The sequence below is a fragment of the Ranitomeya imitator genome, chromosome 3, assembly GCF_032444005.1.
Source record: "Ranitomeya imitator isolate aRanImi1 chromosome 3, aRanImi1.pri, whole genome shotgun sequence".
NCBI lineage: Eukaryota > Metazoa > Chordata > Amphibia > Anura > Dendrobatidae > Ranitomeya > Ranitomeya imitator.
Genome location: NC_091284.1, coordinates 3200554 through 3223288, shown reverse-complemented (window position 1 = coordinate 3223288; position 22735 = coordinate 3200554). Strand labels below are relative to the sequence as shown.

Below are 22735 nucleotides of genomic sequence, written 5' to 3'. Positions count from 1 at the left end.
GTCGGCCATATAGAAGCTCAAACGGTGAGAACCCTGTGGAGGCCTGTGGAACTTCACGAATGGAAAACATCAGATAGGGTAAGAGACAATCCCAGTCTCTACCGTCTTTCTCTATAGCTTTTCTCAGCATGCTCTTTAGAGTCTTGTTAAACCTCTCAACAAGACCATCTGACTGGGGATGGTACACCGAGGTCCTCAACTGGGAGATCTTCAGGGCTTTGCATAACTCCCTCATCACCTTGCTCATGAAAGGTGTACCCTGGTCAGTCAGGATCTCCTTTGGCAGACCTGTCCGGGAAAAGACATGGACCAACTCGCGGGCTATGCTCTTTGAGGAAGAATTTCTCAAGGGAATTGCCTCAGGATAGCGTGTGGCATAGTCCAGGATGACTAATATATACTGATGGCCCCGGGCTGATTTAACTAAGGGACCGACCAAGTCCATGGCAATTCTCTCGAATGGCACCTCAATAATGGGCAGTGGCACAAGGGGGTTTCGGAAATGAGGAGTAGGAGCAGTTAGCTGACATGTAGGGCAGGACCTGCAATAGTTCACTATTTCCCGGTGGCACCCAGGCCAATAGAACCTCTGCACAACCCGTTCCTGCGTTTTTTCCACCCCTAGATGTCCACCCAAGATGTGTGAATGGGCCATGTCCAACACTTTCCGTCTATACGGACCCGGCACTATCAACTGCTCTACCAACTCCTCCCTTATTTTCGTGACCCGGTACAACAATTCCCCCCTCAACAGAAAATGGGGAAATCTTTTGTCTGCCCCCGGCTCCTGTACCACCCCGTCAATAACTGTGACATTATTAAAGGCTTCCCTCAGAGTGGGGTCCCTATGTTGGGCAGTCCCAAAATTTTCACCGGTAACCTCTAATTCCAGAATGTCAGATGTAGGGGATACTTCCTCCTCATCCCCAACCAGAACACAAAAAGGAAAACTGTCTGCCTCTGGGTGTGGTGATACCGTTCCAGGGTTCACTGGTTCCCTGCCAGGGAGCTCAGAACCCTTTCCCCACAAATCCCAAAACAAACAGAAATCCCGGCCAATAATTATAGGGTGCAACAAGTCCTGAACTACGCCGACTATGTGGGACTCAGTGCCACATGCCGTTTCAATGTCCACCCTGGCCATAGGGTAGTCCTTTGCATCACCATGTATGCACCGCACTCCGACCTTCTTTCCTGGGAGCAGATGAAGAGGAAAAGTGGCCCTCACCAGGGTCACTAGGCTCCCCGAGTCTAACAGTGCCGTTACTGCTCGACCGTTCACCTTTACGGGACACGCTTGAGGTCCCTCGTTGGATGGAGAGTTCACACTACAGACTGGATACGCATAGTATGAACAATGGCGTCCCATGCTGCAGTCCATCTGCTCAGTGGCTTTGCTGCATCTGCTGCCGTTGCTCCTGCTGGCTCTGTTGTATCTGCTGCTGGCTCTGTTGTATCTGCTGCATCAACAGCCTGTTGGTCTCTTGCTGCCTTTGCTCCTGCTGGACCAAGTGTTTCAGCAGGTCCTCCATTTTCTCCGGCAATGCTTGCTGGCTTGCAACAGCCTTGACCCAGGACATTCAAAAATATACTCACGTCTCGTCTCCGCTGGGAACGCTGCTCGCAGGTCTCCACCAATTGTAGCGATTTCACTCACTCAGCTGCGACGGCTGACACTCAGGAGACGTGTTCCTTTAAAGTTCACTGGGTTTATTGCTTCATAAACCATGTGGCAAATAACAGAAAGCAAAATGGGCCTTTGGTTCAGGTAAAGAAAAACAAGTGTCCAGTTCATCCGGCTCAGTCCTGAAGCCGAACACACTCAGGAGGGTTTCACCTCCACACATATCTGCTGTGTAAAGGATTAGCCAGTCTTATATAGGACTAACCACACCCAGTAACCCATCACATGATTAGCCATGTGGTCTGACATTACCACAGGTCCTGAAACACAAACATATGGTTATATAAAACAACGCAATATTCCGGGCTACATTACAGCAACAAGGCACTTATGTGGCACATACCTCCCATCGACTACACACCCTTTAGCCATGCTACAATATATATATATATATATATACTAGATTGTGGCCGGATTCTAGCGCATCGGGTATTCTAGAATATGCATGTCCCAGTAGTATATGGACAATGATGATTCCAGAATTCGCGGCAGACTGTGCCCGTCGCTGATTGGTCGAGGCGACCTTTATGACATCATCGTCGCCATGGCAACCATTATGACATCATCGCCGTTGTGCCCGTTGCTGATTGGTCGAGGCCTGGCGGCCTCGACCAATCAGAGACCGGCACAGCATCGACGTAGAAATCCCGCGTCTCTGATTGGTCGAGGCCGCCAGGCCTCGACCAATCAGCGACGAGCACAGCGACGATGATGTCATAAAGGACGTAGATTTCCTGCGTCTCTGATTGGTCGAGGCCGCCAGGCCTCGACCAATCGGCAACGGGCACAACGGCGATGATGTCATAATGGTTGCCATGGCGACGATGATGTCATAAAGGTCGCCTCGACCAATCAGCGACGGGCACAGTCTGCCGCGAATTCTGGAATCATCATTGTCCATATACTACTGGGACATGCATATTCTAGAATACCCGATGCGTTAGAATCGGGCCACAATCTAGTATATATATATATATATATATAACCCTATAAATATCCCTATAACCCTATATATAACCTTACATATAACACTATATATAACCCTATACAACTATATATTATACTTTATATAACCCTATATAACTATATATCACCCTATATATCACTCTATATACCTTACATATAACCCTATATATAACCCTATAACTCTATATAATCATATATATAACCCTATAAATGTCCCTATAACCCTATATAACCTTACGTGTAACACTATATATAACCCTATATAACTATATATCACCCTATATACAACCTTACATATAACCCTATATGTAACTCTATATTATTATTATTATTTATTATTATAGCGCCATTTATTCCATGGCGCTTTACATGTGAGGAGGGGTATACATAATAAAAACAAGTACAATAATCTTAAACAATACAAGTCATAACTGGTACAGGAGGAGAGAGGACCCTGCCCGCGAGGGCTCACAATCTACAAGGGATGGGTGAGGATACAGGAGGAGAGAGGACCCTGCCCGCGAGGGCTCACAATCTACAAGGGATGGGTGAGGATACAGGAGGAGAGAGGACCCTGCCCGCGAGGGCTCACAATCTACAAGGGATGGGTGAGGATACAGGAGGAGAGAGGACCCTGCCCGCGAGGAATCACAATCTACAAGGGATGGGTGAGGATACAGGAGGAGAGAGGACCCTGCCCGCGAGGGCTCACAATCTACAAGGGATGGGTGAGGATACAGGAGGAGAGAGGACCCTGCCCGCGAGGGCTCACAATCTACAGGGGATGGGTGAGGATACAGGAGGAGAGAGGACCCTGCCCGCGAGGGCTCACAATCTACAAGGGATGGGTGAGGATACACTAGGAGGGAGGACCCTGCCCGCGAGGGCTCACAATCTACAGGGGATGGGTGAGGATACAGGAGGAGAGAGGACCCTGCCCGCGAGGGCTCACAATCTACAAGGGATGGGTGAGGATACAGGAGGAGAGAGGACCCTGCCCGCGAGGGCTCACAATCTACAGGGGATGGGTGAGGATACAGGAGGAGAGAGGACCCTGCCCGCGAGGGCTCACAATCTACAAGGGATGGGTGAGGATACAGGAGGAGAGAGGACCCTGCCCGCGAGGGCTCACAATCTACAGGGGATGGGTGAGGATACAGGAGGAGAGAGGACCCTGCCCGCGAGGGCTCACAATCTACAAGGGATGGGTGAGGATACACTAGGAGGGAGGACCCTGCCCGCGAGGGCTCACAATCTACAGGGGATGGGTGAGGATACAGGAGGAGAGAGGACCCTGCCCGCGAGGGCTCACAATCTACAAGGGATGGGTGAGGATACAGGAGGAGAGAGGACCCTGCCCGCGAGGGCTCACAGTCTACAAGGGATGGGTGAGGATACAGGAGGAGAGAGGACCCTGCCCGCGAGGGCTCACAGTCTACAAGGGATGGGTGAGGATACAGGAGGAGAGGACGCTGCCCGCGAGGGCTCACAATCTACAAGGGATGGGGAAGGATACAGGAGGAGAGAGGACCCTGCCCACGAGGGCTCACAGTCTACAAGGGATGGGTGATGATACAGGAGGAGAGAGGACCCTGCCGGCGAGGGCTCACAATCTACAAGGGATGGGTGAGGATGCAGGAGGAGAGAGGACCCTGCCCGCGAGGGCTCACAATCTACAAGGGATGGGTGAGGATACAGGAGGAGAGAGGACCCTGCCCGCGAAGGCTCACAATCTACAAGGGATGGGTGAGGATGCAGGAGGAGAGAGGACCCTGCCCGCGAGGGCTCACAATCTACAAGGGATGGGTGAGGATACAGGAGGAGAGAGGACCCTGCCCGCGAAGGCTCACAATCTACAAGGGATGGGTGAGGATGCAGGAGGAGAGAGGACCCTGCCCGCGAGGGCTCACAATCTACAAGGGATGGGTGAGGATACAGGAGGAGAGGACCCTGCCCGCGAGGGCTCACAGTCTACAAGGGATGGGTGAGGATACAGGAGGAGAGAGGACCCTGCCCGCGAGGGCTCACAATCTACAAGGGATGGGTGAGGATACAGGAGGAGAGAGGACCCTACCCGCGAGGGCTCACAATCTACAAGGGATGGGTGAGGATACAGGAGGAGTGAGGACCCTGCCCGCGAAGGCTCACAGTCTACAAGGGATGGGTGAGGATACAGGAGGAGAGAGGACCCTGCCCGCGAGGGCTCACAATCTACACGGGATGGGTGAGGATACAGGAGGAGAGGACTCTGCCCGCAAGGGCTCACAATCTACAAGGGATGGGTGAGAATACAGGAGGAGAGAGGACCCTGCCCGCGAGGGCTCACAATCTACAAGGGATGGGTGAGGATACAGGAGGAGAGAGGACCCTGCCCGCGAGGGCTCACAATCTACAAGGGATGGGTGAGGATACAGGAGGAGAGAGGACCCTGCCCGCGAGGGCTCACAATCTACAAGGGATGGGTGAGGATACAGGAGGAGAGAGGACCCTGCCCGCGAGGGCTCACAATCTACAAGGGATGGGTGAGGATACAGGAGGAGAGAGGACCCTGCCCGCGAGGGCTCACAATCTACAAGGGATGGGTGAGGATACACTAGGAGGGAGGACCCTGCCCGCGAGGGCTCACAATCTACAGGGGATGGGTGAGGATACAGGAGGAGAGAGGACCCTGCCCACGAGGGCTCACAATCTACAAGGGATGGGTGAGGATACAGGAGGAGAGAGGACCCTGCCCGCGAAGGCTCACAGTCTATATAACTATATATAACCCTAGAAAAAGAAAAGAAAAAAAAGCAGCACCAAAAGAAAACAAAGGGTGCAAAAAATCCTTCCAGGTATATACCAAACCTCATACTATAGTCCAAAAAAATGAAGGCAGCACTCCAATAGGAAAAAACAAAGTGATTTATTGGCCCATGTGCACATGGGCCAATAAATCACTTTCTTTTTTCCTATTGGAGTGCTGCCTTCATTTTTTGGACTATATATAACCCTATATATCTCTATAAATAACCCTATATATCACCCTACATAACCCTATATATCACCCTACATATAGCCCTATATAGCTCTATAAATAACCCTACATATAGCCCTATATATAACCCTCTATATCACCCTACATATAGCCCTATATATCACCCTACATATAGCCCTATATAACCCTATATATCACCCTACATATAGCCCTATATATCACCCTACATATAGCCCTATATAACCCTATATATCACCCTACATATACCCCTATATATCACCCTACATATAGCCCTATATATTACCCTACATATAGCCCTATATATCACCCTACATATAGCCCTATATATCACCCTACATATAACCCTACATATAGCCCTATATATAACCCTACATATACCCTTATATATCACCCTATATATAGCCCTATATATCACCCTACATATAGCCCTATATATCACCCTACATATACCCCTATATATCACCCTACATATAACCCTATATATCACCCTATATATAGCCCTATATATCACCCTACATATAGCCCTATATATCACCCTACATATAGCCCTATATATCACCCTACATATAGCCCTATATATCACCCTACATATAGCCCTATATAACCCTATATATAACCCTACATGTAGCCCTACATATAACCCTATATATCACCCTACATACAGACTCCGCAGCAGATTCTCGCCGTTCCCGCTCTATCTGACCCGCTGTCATTCTCGTTCCTGAATCTTGCTACTTTGGCGTTTTCTGTTCTCTGCGTTGTATTAGTGAGGTGTAAACATTATCCGACCAAGGTGTGAAAGTAAAGCGCGTCCTACAATCAATGCTCCGATGTCTTAGGCGCTCTCAGTCCTGGTACTTCCGGTACCGGACAGGTCACTATCACACGTCCCGGCAGTTTGCAGTGTTCCCCGGCGTCGGGCGCTGCAGACTCGCCATCGTCTCCTGCTCTGCCGGTGATCAGCGCGACCGGGGGACAACGATGAGAGTTGTATTCCAGTGTCACATTACTCACCTTACGCCTAATACACTGATGCCACTGTCCCCTGAAAACAATCACAACCACAATATCCCTCACCTGTCTGAAGCCGAAGCTCTGCAGTGTCCCACGCCGTCATCCTTCACTGTGACGGGTGTGCGGAGACGAGCGCTCACACTGAGGGGCTGGGGAGAATGACTGCAGCGACCTCAAAAACTCTCACCGAGGTCACCGCAGTTCAGCCGGCTGGGAACGCAGCCTCAGTGGCCGGCAGTAACCTCGATCACACCCCGCCAGTCACTGACGCTGCGCCGCAGCAGCTCAGTCACCAGTGGTCACATCTTGGCACCATCCAGGTTGAAAACTCGTTATCCCCCAAACATGGATTACGGCAGACAGGTGTTTATGTTTTTTTATTTTAGTTTTATTACAAGAGACGTTGGCTTCGATGGAATAGGTGTTAGGTGAGTATAACTGTGTTTATTAGTTTTCAATAAAAAGGGTATTTTCTTTTATTTCTAATAAAGGACTTTATTCTTGCTGTGTCTTTATTTACCATGTAACTATAGGACTAGTAACGGAGAGGTTCTTATAGACGCTTCTGCATTACTAATCCGTGGGCTTGATGTCACCTGACAATACAAAGGTGACATCAACCCCACAAATATGAACCCCACTTACCACCACTACAGGGCAAGTGGGAAGAGCCGGGCACAGCGCCAGAAATGGGGCATCTAATAGATGTGCCTTTTCTGGGTGACTGCAGGCTGCTATTTTTAGTCTGGGGGGTCAATATCCATGGCTCCTCACCAGCCTGAGAATACCAGCCCCCAGCTGTGAGCTTTAGCAAGGCTGATTGTCAAAACTGTGGAGGCCTCACTGTTATTGCAGCATAGACTCATGGGAGCAGTAGTCCCATCTGCTGACACCTGCGACCAGAGGGAAACTGCCAACTTGGGACCAGTGAGGGGGATTGTCATTTCTGATGCTTTACAGGTGACAATGGCTTCAGTTGATGAGGTGTCAGGTGACAATGGCTTCAGTAGATGAGGTGTCAGGTGACAATGGCTTCAGTAGATGAGGTGTCAGGTGACGATGGCTTCAGTAGATGAGGTGTCAGGTGACGATGGCTTCAGTAGATGAGGTGTCAGGTGACGATGGCTTCAGTAGATGAGGTGTCAGGTGACAATGGCTTCAGTAGATGAGGTGTCTGTTGACAATGGCCTCAGTAGATGAGGTGTCAGGTGACAATGACTTCAGTAGATGAGGTGTCAGGTGACAATGGCTTCAGTAGATGAGGTGTCAGGTGACAATGGCTTCAGTAGATGAGGTGTCAGGTGACGATGGCTTCAGTAGATGAGGTGTCAGGTGACAATGGCTTCAGTAGATGAGGTGTCAGGTGACAATGGCCTCAGTAGATGAGGTGTCAGGTGACAATGACTTCAGTAGATGAGGTGTCAGGTGACAATGACTTCAGTAGATGAGGTGTCAGGTGACGATGGCTTCAGTAGATGAGGTGTCAGGTGACGATGGCCTCAGTAGATGAGGTGTCAGGTGACAATGGCTTCAGTAGATGAGGTGTCAGGTGACAGTGGCTTCAGTAGATGAGGTGTCAGGTGACAATGGCCTCAGTAGATGGTGTCAGGTGACAATGGCCTCAGTAGATGAGGTGTCAGGTGACAGTGGCTTCAGTAGATGAGGTGTCAGGTGACAATGGCCTCAGTAGATGAGGTGTCAGGTGACAATGGCTTCAGTAGATGAGGTGTCAGGTGACAATGGCTTCAGTAGATGAGGTGTCAGGTGACGATGGCTTCAGTAGATGAGGTGTCAGGTGACGATGGCTTCAGTAGATGAGGTGTCAGGTGACGATGGCTTCAGTAGATGAGGTGTCAGGTGACGATGGCTTCAGTAGATGAGGTGTCAGGTGACAATGGCCTCAGTAGATGAGGTGTCAGGTGACAATGGCCTCAGTAGATGAGGTGTCAGGTGACAATGGTCTCAGTAGATGAGGTGTCAGGTGACAATGGCCTCAGTAGATGGTGTCAGGTGACAATGGCTTCAGTAGATGAGGTGTCAGGTGACAATGACTTCAGTAGATGAGGTGTCAGGTGACGATGGCTTCAGTAGATGAGGTGTCAGGTGACGATGGCCTCAGTAGATGAGGTGTCAGGTGACAATGGCTTCAGTAGATGAGGTGTCAGGTAACAATGGCTTCAGTAGATGAGGTGTCAGGTGACAATGGCCTCAGTAGATGGTGTCAGGTGACAATGGCCTCAGTAGATGAGGTGTCAGGTGACAGTGGCTTCAGTAGATGAGGTGTCAGGTGACAATGGCCTCAGTAGATGGTGTCAGGTGACAATGGCTTCAGTAGATGAGGTGTCAGGTTACAATGACTTCAGTAGATGAGGTGTCAGGTGACAGTGGCTTCAGTAGATGAGGTGTCAGGTTACAATGGCTTCAGTAGATGAGGTGTCAGGTTACAATGGCTTCAGTAGATGAGGTGTCAGGTGACAATGGTCTCAGTAGATGAGGTGTCAGGTGACAATGGCTTCAGTAGATGAGGTGTCAGGTGACAATGGCTTCAGTAGATGAGGTGTCAGGTGACAATGGCCTCAGTAGATGAGGTGTCAGGTGACAATGGCTTCAGTAGATGAGGTGTCAGGTGACGATGGCTTCAGTAGATGAGGTGTCAGGTGACGATGGCTTCAGTAGATGAGGTGTCAGGTGACGATGGCTTCAGTAGATGAGGTGTCAGGTGACGATGGCTTCAGTAGATGAGGTGTCTGTTGACAATGGCCTCAGTAGATGAGGTGTCAGGTGACAATGACTTCAGTAGATGAGGTGTCAGGTGACAATGGCTTCAGTAGATGAGGTGTCAGGTGACAATGGCCTCAGTAGATGAGGTGTCAGGTGACAATGACTTCAGTAGATGAGGTGTCAGGTGACAATGACTTCAGTAGATGAGGTGTCAGGTGACGATGGCTTCAGTAGATGAGGTGTCAGGTGACGATGGCCTCAGTAGATGAGGTGTCAGGTGACAATGGCTTCAGTAGATGAGGTGTCAGGTGACAATGGCTTCAGTAGATGAGGTGTCAGGTGACAATGGCTTCAGTAGATGAGGTGTCAGGTGACAATGGCCTCAGTAGATGGTGTCAGGTGACAATGGCCTCAGTAGATGAGGTGTCAGGTGACAGTGGCTTCAGTAGATGAGGTGTCAGGTGACAATGGCCTCAGTAGATGGTGTCAGGTGACAATGGCTTCAGTAGATGAGGTGTCAGGTTACAATGGCTTCAGTAGATGAGGTGTCAGGTGACAGTGGCTTCAGTAGATGAGGTATCAGGTTACAATGGCTTCAGTAGATGAGGTGTCAGGTTACAATGGTCTCAGTAGATGAGGTGTCAGGTTACAATGGTCTCAGTAGATGAGGTGTCAGGTGACAATGGCCTCAGTAGATGAGGTGTCAGGTGACGATGGCCTCAGTAGATGGTGTCAGGTGACAATGGCTTCAGTAGATGAGGTGTCAGGTGACAATGGCCTCAGTAGATGGTGTCAGGTGACAATGGCTTCAGTAGATGAGGTGTCAGGTGACAATGGCTTCAGTAGATGAGGTGTCAGGTGACAGTGGCTTCAGTAGATGAGGTGTCAGGTGAGAACCTTGTGAGTGTTTATTCTAGTCTTCCTTTTACACTTATAATACAACTCTTATCATTGTCCACTGGTCGCACTGATCACTGATAAGGATAGAAACCTGCAGAGCCCGACACTGGGGAGCAGGACTGCTGATTATCAGCCGATAACACACAGCAGCGCTAGGGGCGGGACAGGGCGTTATCAAAGGCATCACACACTGCCCCGCCCCACCATAACAGGCCCCGCCTCATCACACACTGCCCCGCCCCACCATAACAGGCCCCGCCCCATCACACACTGCCCCGCCCCACCATAACAGGCCCCGCCCCATCACACACTGCCCCGCCCCACCATAACAGGCCCCGCCCCATCACACACTGCCCCGCCCCACCATAACAGGCCCCGCCCCATCACACACTGCCCCGCCCCACCATAACAGGCCCCGCCTCATCACACACTGCCCCGCCCCACCATAACAGGCCCCGCCCCATCACACACTGCCCCGCCCCACCATAACAGGCCCCGCCCCATCACACACTGCCCCGCCCCACCATAACAGGCCCCGCCCCATCACACTGCCCCGCCCCACTATAACAGGCCCCGCCCCCATCACACACTGCCCCGCCCTACCATAACAGGCCCCGCCTCATCACACACTGCCCCTCCCCAGCACACAAGGCCGCGCCCACAGCATATCAGACCCCGCCCCAGCACACTATGCCCCGCCCCGGGACATTAGGCCCCACCCCCAGCACATAAATGTCCCGCCCCAAGTAGACGCTGCCCCACCCCAAAGCACACTATGCCCGCATCAGCACACACTGCCCCGCCCCTAGACCCCACCTCCACAGCACACACTGCCCCGCCCCCAGCACACACTGCCGGGCCCCAGCACAATATGCCCCGCCCCCAACATACTATGCCCCACCCACTTGCCAGGCTCCGCCGTGGTTTCCCCGCACGTTCCGTCACTGCAGCACACAGCACTCACCACCGCAACTCTGGCCGCGGGGTTTCCCGGTGACGCGTGCAGGGAGCGGGCCCTCAGCAGAGGAATCAAGATCCGGGGCCCCCGAGCACTGAGCGCCGCCATCACCCGGATGTCACCTTCACTGACAGACTGACCCTGTGTGGAGCATGCGCAGTAGCCGGAGCCGGAAGTCTCGGAAAGGGGCGGAGCCAATGGAGGAGATGTGGTGGGATCCCGGGGTGCGATGCTCTGCAGGGTCCCTGATGCCCCCGGGGTGCGATGCTCTGCAGAGTCCTGATGCCCCCGGGGTGCGATGCTCTGCAGGGTCTCGATGCCCCCGGGGTGCGATGCTCTGCAGGGTCCCGATGCCCCCGGGGTGCGATGCTCTGCAGGGTCCCAATGCCCCCGGGGTGCGATGCTCTGCAGAGTCCCTGATGCCCCCGGGGTGCGATGCTCTGCAGGGTCCCGATGCCCCCGGGGTGCGATGCTCTGCAGGGTCCCGATGCCCCGGGTGCGATGCTCTGCAGGGTCCCGATGCCCCCGGGGTGCGATGCTCTGCAGGGTCCCGATGCCCCGGGTGCGATGCTCTGCAGGGTCCCTGATGCCCCCGGGGTGCGATGCTCTGCAGGGTCCCGATGCCCCCGGGGTGCGATGCTCTGCAGGGTCCCGATGCCCCCGGGGTGCGATGCTCTGCAGGGTCCCTGATGCCCCCGGGGTGCGATGCTCTGCAGAGTCCTGATGCCCCCGGGGTGCGATGCTCTGCAGGGTCCCGATGCCCCCGGGGTGCGATGCTCTGCAGGGTCCCTGATGCCCCCGGGGTGCGATGCTCTGCAGGGTCCCTGATGCCCCCGGGTGCGATGCTCTGCAGGGGATGCCCCCGGGTGCGATGCTCTGCAGGGTCCCGATGCCCCCAGGGTGCGATGCTCTGCAGGGTCCCGATGCCCCCGGGTGCGATGCTCTGCAGGGTCCCGATGCCCCCGGGGTGCGATGCTCTGCAGGGTCCTGATGCCCCCGGGGTGCGATGCTCTGCAGAGTCCTGATGCCCCCGGGGTGCGATGCTCTGCAGGGTCCCGATGCCCCCGGGGTGCGATGCTCTGCAGGGTCCCTGATGCCCCCGGGGTGCGATGCTCTGCAGGGTCCCTGATGCCCCCGGGGTGCGATGCTCTGCAGGGTCCCGATGCCCCCGGGTGCGATGCTCTGCAGGGTCCCGATGCCCCCAGGGTGCGATGCTCTGCAGGGTCCCGATGCCCCCGGGGTGCGATGCTCTGCAGGGTCCCGATGCCCCCGGGGTGCGATGCTCTGCAGAGTCCCGATGCCCCCGGGGTGCGATGCTCTGCAGAGTCCCGATGCCCCCGGGGTGCGATGCTCTGCAGGGTCTCGATGCCCCCGGGGTGCGATGCTCTGCAGGGTCCCGATGCCCCCGGGGTGCGATGCTCTGCAGAGTCCTGATGCCCCCGGGGTGCGATGCTCTGCAGGGTCCCGATGCCCCCGGGGTGCGATGCTCTGCAGGGTCCCGATGCCCCCGGGGTGCGATGCTCTGCAGGGTCCCGATGCCCCCGGGGTGCGATGCTCTGCAGGGTCCCTGATGCCCCCGGGGTGCGATGCTCTGCAGGGTCCCTGATGCCCCCGGGGTGCGATGCTCTGCAGGGTCCCTGATGCCCCCGGGGTGCGATGCTCTGCAGGGTCCCTGATGCCCCCGGGGTGCGATGCTCTGCAGGGTCCCTGATGCCCCCGGGGTGCGATGCTCTGCAGGGTCCCGATGCCCCCGGGTGCGATGCTCTGCAGGGTCCCGATGCCCCCAGGGTGCGATGCTCTGCAGGGTCCCGATGCCCCCGGGGTGCGATGCTCTGCAGGGTCCCGATGCCCCCGGGGTGCGATGCTCTGCAGGGTCCCTGATGCCCCTGGGTGCGATGCTCTGCAGGGTCCCGATGCCCCCGGGGTGCGATGCTCTGCAGGGTCCCGATGTCCCCGGGGTGCGATGCTCTGCAGAGTCCCGATGCTTCCGGGGTGCGATGCTCTGCAGAGTCCCGATGCCTCCGGGGTGCGATGCTCTGCAGGGTCCCTGATGTCCCGGGGGTGCGATGCTCTGCAGGGTCCCGATGCCTCCGGGGTGCGATGCTCTGCAGGGTCCCTGATGTCCCGGGGGTGCGATGCTCTGCAGGGTCCCGATGCCCCCGGGGTGCGATGCTCTGCAGGGTCCCGATGTCCCCGGGGTGCGATGCTCTGCAGAGTCCCGATGCTTCCGGGGTGCGATGCTCTGCAGAGTCCCGATGCCTCCGGGGTGCGATGCTCTGCAGGGTCCCTGATGTCCCGGGGGTGCGATGCTCTGCAGGGTCCCGATGCCCCCGGGGTGCGATGCTCTGCAGAGTCCCGATGCCTCCGGGGTGCGATGCTCTGCAGGGTCCCTGATGTCCCGGGGGTGCGATGCTCTGCAGGGTCCCGATGCCGCGGGGGTGCGATGCTCTGCAGAGTCCCGATGTCCCCGGGGTCCGATGCTCTGCTGGGTCCCGATGCCCTCGGGGTGCGATGCTCTGCAGAGGCCCGATGCCCCCGGGGTGCGATGCTCTTCAGGGTCCCGATGCCCCCGGGGTGCGATGCTCTGCAGGGTCCCGATGCCCCCGGGGTGCGATGCTCTGCAGGGTCCCGATGCCCCGGGGGTGCGATGCTCTGCAGGGTCCCGATGCCCCCGGGGTGCGATGCTCTGCAGGGTCCCGATGCCCTCGGGGTGCGATGCTCTGCAGAGTCCCGATGCCTCCGGGGTGCGATGCTCTGCAGGGTCCCTGATGCCCCCGGGGTGCGATGCTCTGCAGGGTCCCTGATGCCCCCGGGGTGCGATGCTCTGCAGGGTCCCGATGCCCCCGGGGTGCGATGCTCTGCAGGGTCCCTGATGCCCCCAGGGTGCGATGCTCTGCAGGGTCCCGATGCCCCCGGGGTGCGATGCTCTGCAGGGTCCCGATGCCCCCGGGGTGCGATGCTCTGCAGGGTCCCGATGCCCCCGGGGTGCGATGCTCTGCAGGGTCCCGATGCCCCCGGGGGTGCGATGCTCTGCAGGGTCCTGATGCCCCGGGGTGCGATGCTCTGCAGGGTCCCGATGCCCCGGGGTGCGATGCTCTGCAGAGTCCCGATGCCCCCGGGGTGCGATGCTCTGCAGGGTCTCGATGCCCCCGGGGTGCGATGCTCTGCAGGGTCTCGATGCCCCGGGGTGCGATGCTCTGCAGGGTCCCGATGCCCCCGGGGTGCGATGCTCTGCAGGGTCCCGATGCCCCCGGGGTGCGATGCTCTGCAGGGTCCCGATGCCCCCGGGGTGCGATGCTCTGCAGGGTCCCGATGCCCCGGGGTGCGATGCTCTGCAGAGTCCCGATGCCCCCGGGGTGCGATGCTCTGCAGGGTCTCGATGCCCCCGGGGTGCGATGCTCTGCAGGGTCTCGATGCCCCCGGGGTGCGATGCTCTGCAGGGTCCCGATGCCCCCGGGGTGCGATGCTCTGCAGGGTCCCTGATGCCCCCGGGGTGCGATGCTCTGCAGGGTCCCGATGCCCCCGGGGTGCGATGCTCTGCAGGGTCCCGATGCCCCCGGGGTGCGATGCTCTGCAGGGTCCTGATGCCCCCGGGGTGCGATGCTCTGCAGGGTCCCAATGCCCCCGGGGTGCGATGCTCTGCAGGGTCCCGATGCCCCGGGTGCGATGCTCTGCAGGGTCCCTGATGCCCCCGGGGTGCGATGCTCTGCAGAGTCCTGATGCCCCGGGGTGCGATGCTCTGCAGGGTCCCGATGCCCCGGGGTGCGATGCTCTGCAGAGTCCCGATGCCCCCGGGGTGCGATGCTCTGCAGGGTCCCGATGCCCCCGGGGTGCGATGCTCTGCAGGGTCCCTGATGCCCCCGGGGTGCGATGCTCTGCAGGGTCCCTGATGCCCCCGGGGTGCGATGCTCTGCAGGGTCCCTGATGCCCCCGGGGTGCGATGCTCTGCAGGGTCCCTGATGCCCCCGGGGTGCGATGCTCTGCAGGGTCCCTGATGCCCCCGGGGTGCGATGCTCTGCAGGGTCCCTGATGCCCCCGGGGTGCGATGCTCTGCAGGGTCCCTGATGCCCCCGGGGTGCGATGCTCTGCAGGGTCCCGATGCCCCCGGGTGCGATGCTCTGCAGGGTCCCGATGCCCCCGGGGTGCGATGCTCTGCAGGGTCCCGATGCCCCCGGGGTGCGATGCTCTGCAGGGTCCCGATGCCCCCGGGGTGCGATGCTCTGCAGGGTCCCTGATGCCCCTGGGTGCGATGCTCTGCAGGGTCCCGATGCCCCCGGGGTGCGATGCTCTGCAGGGTCCCGATGTCCCCGGGGTGCGATGCTCTGCAGAGTCCCGATGCTTCCGGGGTGCGATGCTCTGCAGAGTCCCGATGCCTCCGGGGTGCGATGCTCTGCAGGGTCCCTGATGTCCCGGGGGTGCGATGCTCTGCAGGGTCCCGATGCCGCGGGGGTGCGATGCTCTGCAGAGTCCCGATGTCCCCGGGGTCCGATGCTCTGCTGGGTCCCGATGCCCTCGGGGTGCGATGCTCTGCAGAGGCCCGATGCCCCCGGGGTGCGATGCTCTTCAGGGTCCCGATGCCCCCGGGGTGCGATGCTCTGCAGGGTCCCGATGCCCCCGGGGTGCGATGCTCTGCAGGGTCCCGATGCCCCGGGGGTGCGATGCTCTGCAGGGTCCCGATGCCCCCGGGGTGCGATGCTCTGCAGGGTCCCGATGCCCTCGGGGTGCGATGCTCTGCAGAGTCCCGATGCCTCCGGGGTGCGATGCTCTGCAGGGTCCCTGATGCCCCCGGGGTGCGATGCTCTGCAGGGTCCCTGATGCCCCCGGGGTGCGATGCTCTGCAGGGTCCCGATGCCCCCGGGGTGCGATGCTCTGCAGGGTCCCTGATGCCCCCGGGGTGCGATGCTCTGCAGGGTCCCGATGCCCCCGGGGTGCGATGCTCTGCAGGGTCCCGATGCCCCCGGGGTGCGATGCTCTGCAGGGTCCCTGATGCCCCGGGGTGCGATGCTCTGCAGGGTCCCGATGCCCCCGGGGTGCGATGCTCTGCAGGGTCCCGATGTCCCCGGGGTGCGATGCTCTGCAGAGTCCCGATGCCTCCGGGGTGCGATGCTCTGCAGGGTCCCTGATGCCCCCGGGGGTGCGATGCTCTGCAGGGTCCCGATGCCCCCGGGGTGGGATGCTCTGCAGGGTCCCGATGTCCCCGGGGTGCGATGCTCTGCAGAGTCCCGATGCCTCCGGGGTGCGATGCTCTGCAGGGTCCCTGATGCCCCCGGGGGTGCGATGCTCTGCAGGGTCCCGATGCCCCCGGGGTGGGATGCTCTGCAGGGTCCCGATGTCCCCGGGGTGCGATGCTCTGCAGGGTCCCGATGCCTCCGGGGTGCGATGCTCTGCAGGGTCCCTGATGCCCCCGGGGTGCGATGCTCTGCAGGGTCCCGATGCCCCGGGGGTGCGATGCTCTGCAGGGTCCCGATGCCCCCGGGGTGCGATGCTCTGCAGGGTCCCGATGCCCCCGGGGTGCGATGCTCTGCAGGGTCCCGATGCCCCCGGGGTGCGATGCTCTGCAGGGTCCCGATGCCCCCGGGGTGCGATGCTCTGCAGGGTCCCGATGCCCCCGGGGTGCGATGCTCTGCAGGGTCCTGATGCCCCCGAGGTGCGATGCTCTGCTGGGTCCCGATGCCCCCGGGGTGCGATGCTCTGCTGGATCCTGATGTCCATGTGCCGCGTACCTTAGGATGTGCCGCGTACCTTAGGATGTGCCGCGTACCCCAGGATGTGCCGCGTACCCCAGGATGTGCCGCGTACCTTAGGATGTGCCGCGTACCTTAGGATGTGCCGCGTACCCCAGGATGTGCCGCGTACCCCAGGATGTGCCGCGTACCCCAGGATGTGCCGCGTACCCCAGGATGTGCCGCGTACCCCAGGATGTGCCGCGTACCTTAGGATGTGCCGCGTACGTTAGGATGTGCCGCGTACCTTAGGATGTGCCGCGTACCCCAGGATGTGCCGCGTACCCCAGGATGTGCCGCGTACCCCAGGATGTGCCGCGTACCTTAGGATGTGCCGCGTACGTTAGGATGTGCCGCGTACCCCAGGATGTGCCGCGTACCCCAGGATGTGCCGCGTACCCCAGGATGTGCCGCGTACCCCAGGATGTGCCGCGTACCCCAGGATGTGCCGCGTACCCCAGGATGTGCCGCGTACGTTAGGATGTGCCGCGTACCCCAGGATGTGCCGCGTACCTTAGGATGTGCCGCGTACCCCAGGATGTGCCGCGTACCCCAGGATGTGCCGCGTACCCCAGGATGTGCCGCGTACCTTAGGATGTGCCGCGTACGTTAGGATGTGCCGCGTACCCCAGGATGTGCCGCGTACCTTAGGATGTGCCGCGTACCCCAGGATGTGCCGCGTACGTTAGGATGTGCCGCGTACCCCAGGATGTGCCGCGTACCTTAGGATGTGCCGCGTACGTTAGGATGTGCCGCGTACCCCAGGATGTGCCGCGTACCCCAGGATGTGCCGCGTACCCCAGGATGTGCCGCGTACCCCAGGATGTGCCGCGTACCCCAGGATGTGCCGCGTACCCCAGGATGTGCCGCGTACGTTAGGATGTGCCGCGTACCCCAGGATGTGCCGCGTACCTTAGGATGTGCCGCGTACCCCAGGATGTGCCGCGTACCCCAGGATGTGCCGCGTACCCCAGGATGTGCCGCGTACCTTAGGATGTGCCGCGTACGTTAGGATGTGCCGCGTACCCCAGGATGTGCCGCGTACCTTAGGATGTGCCGCGTACCCCAGGATGTGCCGCGTACGTTAGGATGTGCCGCGTACCCCAGGATGTGCCGCGTACCCCAGGATGTGCGACATACCTTAGGATGTGCCGCGTACCTTAGGATGTGCCGCGTACCTTAGGATGTGCCGCGTACCCCAGGATGTGCCGCGTACGTCATTCTCTTGTGCCCCCGGATGTTGTGCTCACTGGTTTTTCTGGCCCCAGATCTTGTGCCCCCGGCTCTTGTGCCACTGGTTCTTGTGTTGTGATTCCGGCTCTTGTTCCCCTGGTTCTTGTGATCCCTGCTTTTATAATCTCTGCTCTTATAATCTCTGCTCTTATAATCTCTGCTCTTATAATCTCTGCTTTTATAATCTCTGCTCTTATAATCTCTGCTCTTATAATCTCTGCTCTTATAATCTCTGCTTTTATAATCTCTGCTCTTATAATCTCTGCTCTTATAATCTCTGCTTTTATAATCTCTGCTCTTATAATCTCTGCTCTTATAATCTCTGCTCTTATAATCTCTGCTCTTATAATCTCTGCTCTTATAATCTCTGCTCTTATAATCTCTGCTCTTACGATGTTAGCTCTTCTGCCCCTAGCTCTAGTGATCCCTGCTCTTGTGCCCCTGACTCTTGTGGCCCCAGATCTTGTGATCCCTGCTCTTGTGCCCCTGGTTCTTGTGATCTGGGCTCTTGTAATCCCGACTTGTGCCCCTGGCTCTTATAATCTCTGCTCTTATAATCTCTGCTCTTATAATCTCTGCTCTTATAATCTCTGCTCTTATAATCTCTGCTCTTATAATCTCTGCTCTTATAATCTCTGCTCTTACGATGTTAGCTCTTCTGCCCCTAGCTCTAGTGATCCCTGCTCTTGTGCCCCTGACTCTTGTGGCCCCAGATCTTGTGATCCCTGCTCTTGTGCCCCTGGTTCTTGTGATCTGGGCTCTTGTAATCCCGACTTGTGCCCCTGGCTCTTATAATCTCTGCTCTTATAATCTCTGCTCTTATAATCTCTGCTCTTATAATCTCTGCTCTTATAATCTCTGCTCTTATAATCTCTGCTCTTATAATCTCTGCTCTTACGATGTTAGCTCTTCTGCCCCTAGCTCTAGTGATCCCTGCTCTTGTGCCCCTGACTCTTGTGGCCCCAGATCTTGTGATCCCTGCTCTTGTGCCCCTGGTTCTTGTGATCTGGGCTCTTGTAATCCCGACTTGTGCCCCTGGCTCTTATGATCCCTGCTCTTATGATCTTGGCTTTTGTGGTCCGGACTCTTGTGATCTCAGCACTTGTGCCCCCTGACTCTTGTGGCCCCAGATCTTGTGATCTGGGCTCTTGCGCCTCCAATTTTTGAAACCAAGTAAAGACCTGCCCCAAAGCACAAATATGTTCCTCATCATAGAGATAGACTGTTTGTGCTTCGGGTCGGCCTTTGGACAGGTCTCTCCTTGGTCTCTCCTTGGTCCCTCTGGCCTAGAGAGCAGGATGATAAGACAGCCCCGCCCCGGAGCACGAGCATCTTATTAACTGAAAACTTCTAACACTGATTACACAAGAACCACAAGACCGATTTCTTCACCCCAGGTATCATTTTACTCAGTATAACAGTTCCTGTAGTTTACTTATCAAAATCCTGCTGACTGGTTCACTTTAACTCTGCAACGGCGTCGGGTTCATCAGTGGCGTCGGGTGTATCAGTGGCGTCGGGTGTATCAGTGGCGTCGGGATCATCAGTGTTGTCGGGATCATCAGTGTTGTCGGGATCATCGGCGGCGTCGGGATCATCGGTGGCGTCGTGTGCATCAGTGTTGTCGGGATCAGTGGCATTGGGTGCATCAGTGGCGTCGGGTGCATCAGTGGCGTCGGGTGCATCAGTTTTGTCGGGATCATAAGTGTTGTCGGGATCATAAGTGTTGTCGGGATCATCAGTGTTGTCGGGTTCATCAGTTTTGTCGGGATCATCAGTTTTGTCGGGTTCATCAGTGGCGTCGGGATCATCAGTGTTGTCGGGTTCATCAGTGTTGTCGGGTTCATCAGTTTTATCGGGATCATCAGTGTTGTCGGGTTCATCAATGTTGTCGGGTTCATCAGTGTTGTCGGGTTCATCAGTTTTGTCGGGATCATCAGTTTTGTCGGGTTCATCAGTGGCGTCGGGATCATCAGTGGCTTCGGGATCATCAGTGGCTTCGGGATCATCAGTGGCGTCGGGATCATCAGTGGCGTCGGGTTCATCAGTGTTGTCGGGTTCATCAGTGTTGTCGGGTTCATCAGTTTTATCAGGATCATCAGTGTTGTCGGGTTCATCAATGTTGTCGGGTTCATCAGTGTTGTCGGGTTCATCAGTTTTGTCGGGATCATCAGTTTTGTCGGGTTCATCAGTGGCTTCGGGATCATCAGTGGCGTCGGGATCATCAGTGGCGTCGGGTTCATCAGTGTTGTCGGGTTCATCAGTGGCGTCGGGATCATCAGTGGCGTCGGGTTCATCAGTGTTGTCGGGTTCATCAGTGTTGTCGGGTTCATCAGTTTTATCAGGATCATCAGTGTTGTCGGGTTCATCAATGTTGTCGGGTTCATCAGTGTTGTCGGGTTCATCAGTTTTGTCGGGATCATCAGTTTTGTCGGGTTCATCAGTGGCTTCGGGATCATCAGTGGCGTCGGGATCATCAGTGGCGTCGGGTTCATCAGTGTTGTCGGGTTCATCAGTGGCGTCGGGTTCATCAGTGTTGTCGGGTTCATCAGTGTTGTCGGGTTCATCAGTGGCGTCGGGTTCATTAGTGGCGTTGGGTTGATTAATGGCGTCGGGATCATAAGTGGCATCGGGTTCATTAATGGTGTTGGGTTCATTAATGGCGTCGGGTTCACCAGTGGTATCGGGATCATCAGTGGTATCGGGATCATCAGTGGCGTCGGGATCATAAGTGGTGTCGGGTTCATCAGTTTTATCGGGATCATCAGTGTTGTCGGGTTCATCAGTTTTGTCGGGATCATCAGTTTTGTCGGGTTCATCAGTGGCGTCGGGATCATCAGTGGCTTCGGGATCATCAGTGGCTTCGGGATCATCAGTGGCGTCGGGATCATCAGTGGCGTCGGGTTCATCAGTGTTGTCGGGTTCATCAGTTTTATCAGGATCATCAGTGTTGTCGGGTTCATCAATGTTGTCGGGTTCATCAGTGTTGTCGGGTTCATCAGTTTTGTCGGGATCATCAGTTTTGTCGGGTTCATCAGTGGCTTCGGGATCATCAGTGGCGTCGGGATCATCAGTGGCGTCGGGTTCATCAGTGTTGTCGGGTTCATCAGTGGCGTCGGGTTCATCAGTGTTGTCGGGTTCATCAGTGTTGTCGGGTTCATCAGTGGCGTCAGGTTCATTAGTGGCGTTGGGTTGATTAATGGCGTCGGGATCATAAGTGGCATCGGGTTCATTAATGGTGTTGGGTTCATTAATGGCGTCGGGTTCACCAGTGGTATCGGGATCATCAGTGGTATCGGGATCATCAGTGGCGTCGGGATCATAAGTGGTGTCGGGTTCATTAATGGCGTCGGGATCATCAGTGGCATCGGGTTCATTAATGGTGTTGGGTTCATTAATGGCATCGGGATCACCAGTGGTGTCGGGATCATAAGTGGCGCCGGGTTCATTAATGGCATCGGGTTCATTAATGGTGTTGGGTTCAATAATGGCGTCGAGTTCATCCTTTAATATCCTTAACAAGCTGTGTCACACATCACAGGGGGATATATTTATCATCCCACCGCTGACACAAATATGCCATGAACCGGAGTTGTTTGGTTGCCCCAGTTCTTTTCTGAAGGGGATTTATCTATATCCCACTTCACAGTTCTGGTTTGGAACTTGCAGCTCTCTGGCGCCCCCTTACCCTCAGGTCAGACTAGGTACTGCACCTAGGATAATTAGTCGCCAGAAAGGCTGCCTGCTATGTACTGGCTAATTGGCACACTGCAGCGAGGGCGATATAACTACTCCCAGCCGCAGCCAAGCAATACACTTATAAACCCCGTTCCGTCGCTGCCAGCTTTACTCAACAAGCTCAGTACGGTTCGCTGCCACCAGCCCCTATTCCTAAATCAATAATGGGTCAGCAGCCAACCCAATTAGTAGCGCAATTAACTTCAGAGGACGTAACGGTACGTTATAGAGCAAGGGGAAACAAAGCTAGTAATTTATATATTTTACTCCAAAAGGTAGGCAGTGTTTACAAAAGTGGAACAAGATATTATAAAATGAGACAAATATCCTATGTACAAACAATTACGAAAATAAAAGTGATTAAAGGAAGAAAAACACTTACAGTTCTTTCATAGCCGACCACGCGGTGCTCGGGACGGGTGATACTTCAAGATGCATTACAGATGTGTCTCGCAGCTAGCCTCCTGGACAAAAGCTACTGCAAAATGAAGTCTCACTATCTTACACTTGTGCCCAAAGCCAAGGCCCTCCCCCTGTGGTGACCTCACTGGGTGGATGAATACTCCCCTTTCTTGAAGATGTGAAAAAAAAAATCTCTACACATATCTCAGCGTACGAACCTCGTAGAAGAAAGGCAAAGATATTATGCTCACCACGACATGGGGGTTCATTTAAGTATAAACACACAGTGGATATATGACCCACTTACGTAGAAATCCGTTCCTTGCATTTCGTTGGGCTTAGATCCTTAGATTTCAGTGAGTTCTAGATCTCTCGGTGAACATCCGGAATATGTAACT

General features: G+C 56.2%; 2 protein-coding genes across 2 annotated transcripts in view; both read right to left on the bottom strand.

The window, feature by feature from the left end:
• Positions 1 to 11404, bottom strand: part of GATD3 (glutamine amidotransferase class 1 domain containing 3) — a 149240-nt gene extending 137836 nt beyond the window's left edge. Inside the window, exon 1 of the mRNA XM_069760391.1 lies at positions 11248 to 11404. Within this exon, the coding sequence (XP_069616492.1) occupies positions 11248 to 11349 (102 nt within the window). The 5' untranslated portion in view covers positions 11350 to 11404. The remainder of the gene's footprint in view (positions 1 to 11247) is intronic.
• An 8251-nt stretch (positions 11405 to 19655) lies between these two features.
• LOC138671504 (cell surface glycoprotein 1-like) lies at positions 19656 to 22373 on the bottom strand. Its single transcript, XM_069759679.1, has 2 exons — positions 22318 to 22373; positions 19656 to 21720 (listed from the first exon to the last, which is right to left on the bottom strand). Exons 1-2 carry the CDS (start codon positions 22371 to 22373, stop codon positions 19656 to 19658), a joined length of 2121 nt encoding a protein of 706 aa, XP_069615780.1.
• Positions 22374 to 22735: the final 362 nt, after the last annotated feature.

Coding starts and splice junctions, on each gene's coding strand:
- LOC138671504 (XM_069759679.1), bottom strand. CDS start 22,373: ATGCATCTTGAAGTATCACCCGTCCCGAGCACCGCGTGGTCGGCTATG. Junction 21,721..22,317: donor TGGTCGGCTATGAAAGAACT/GTAAGTGTTTTT, acceptor TGTGTGACACAG/CTTGTTAAGGATATTAAAGG.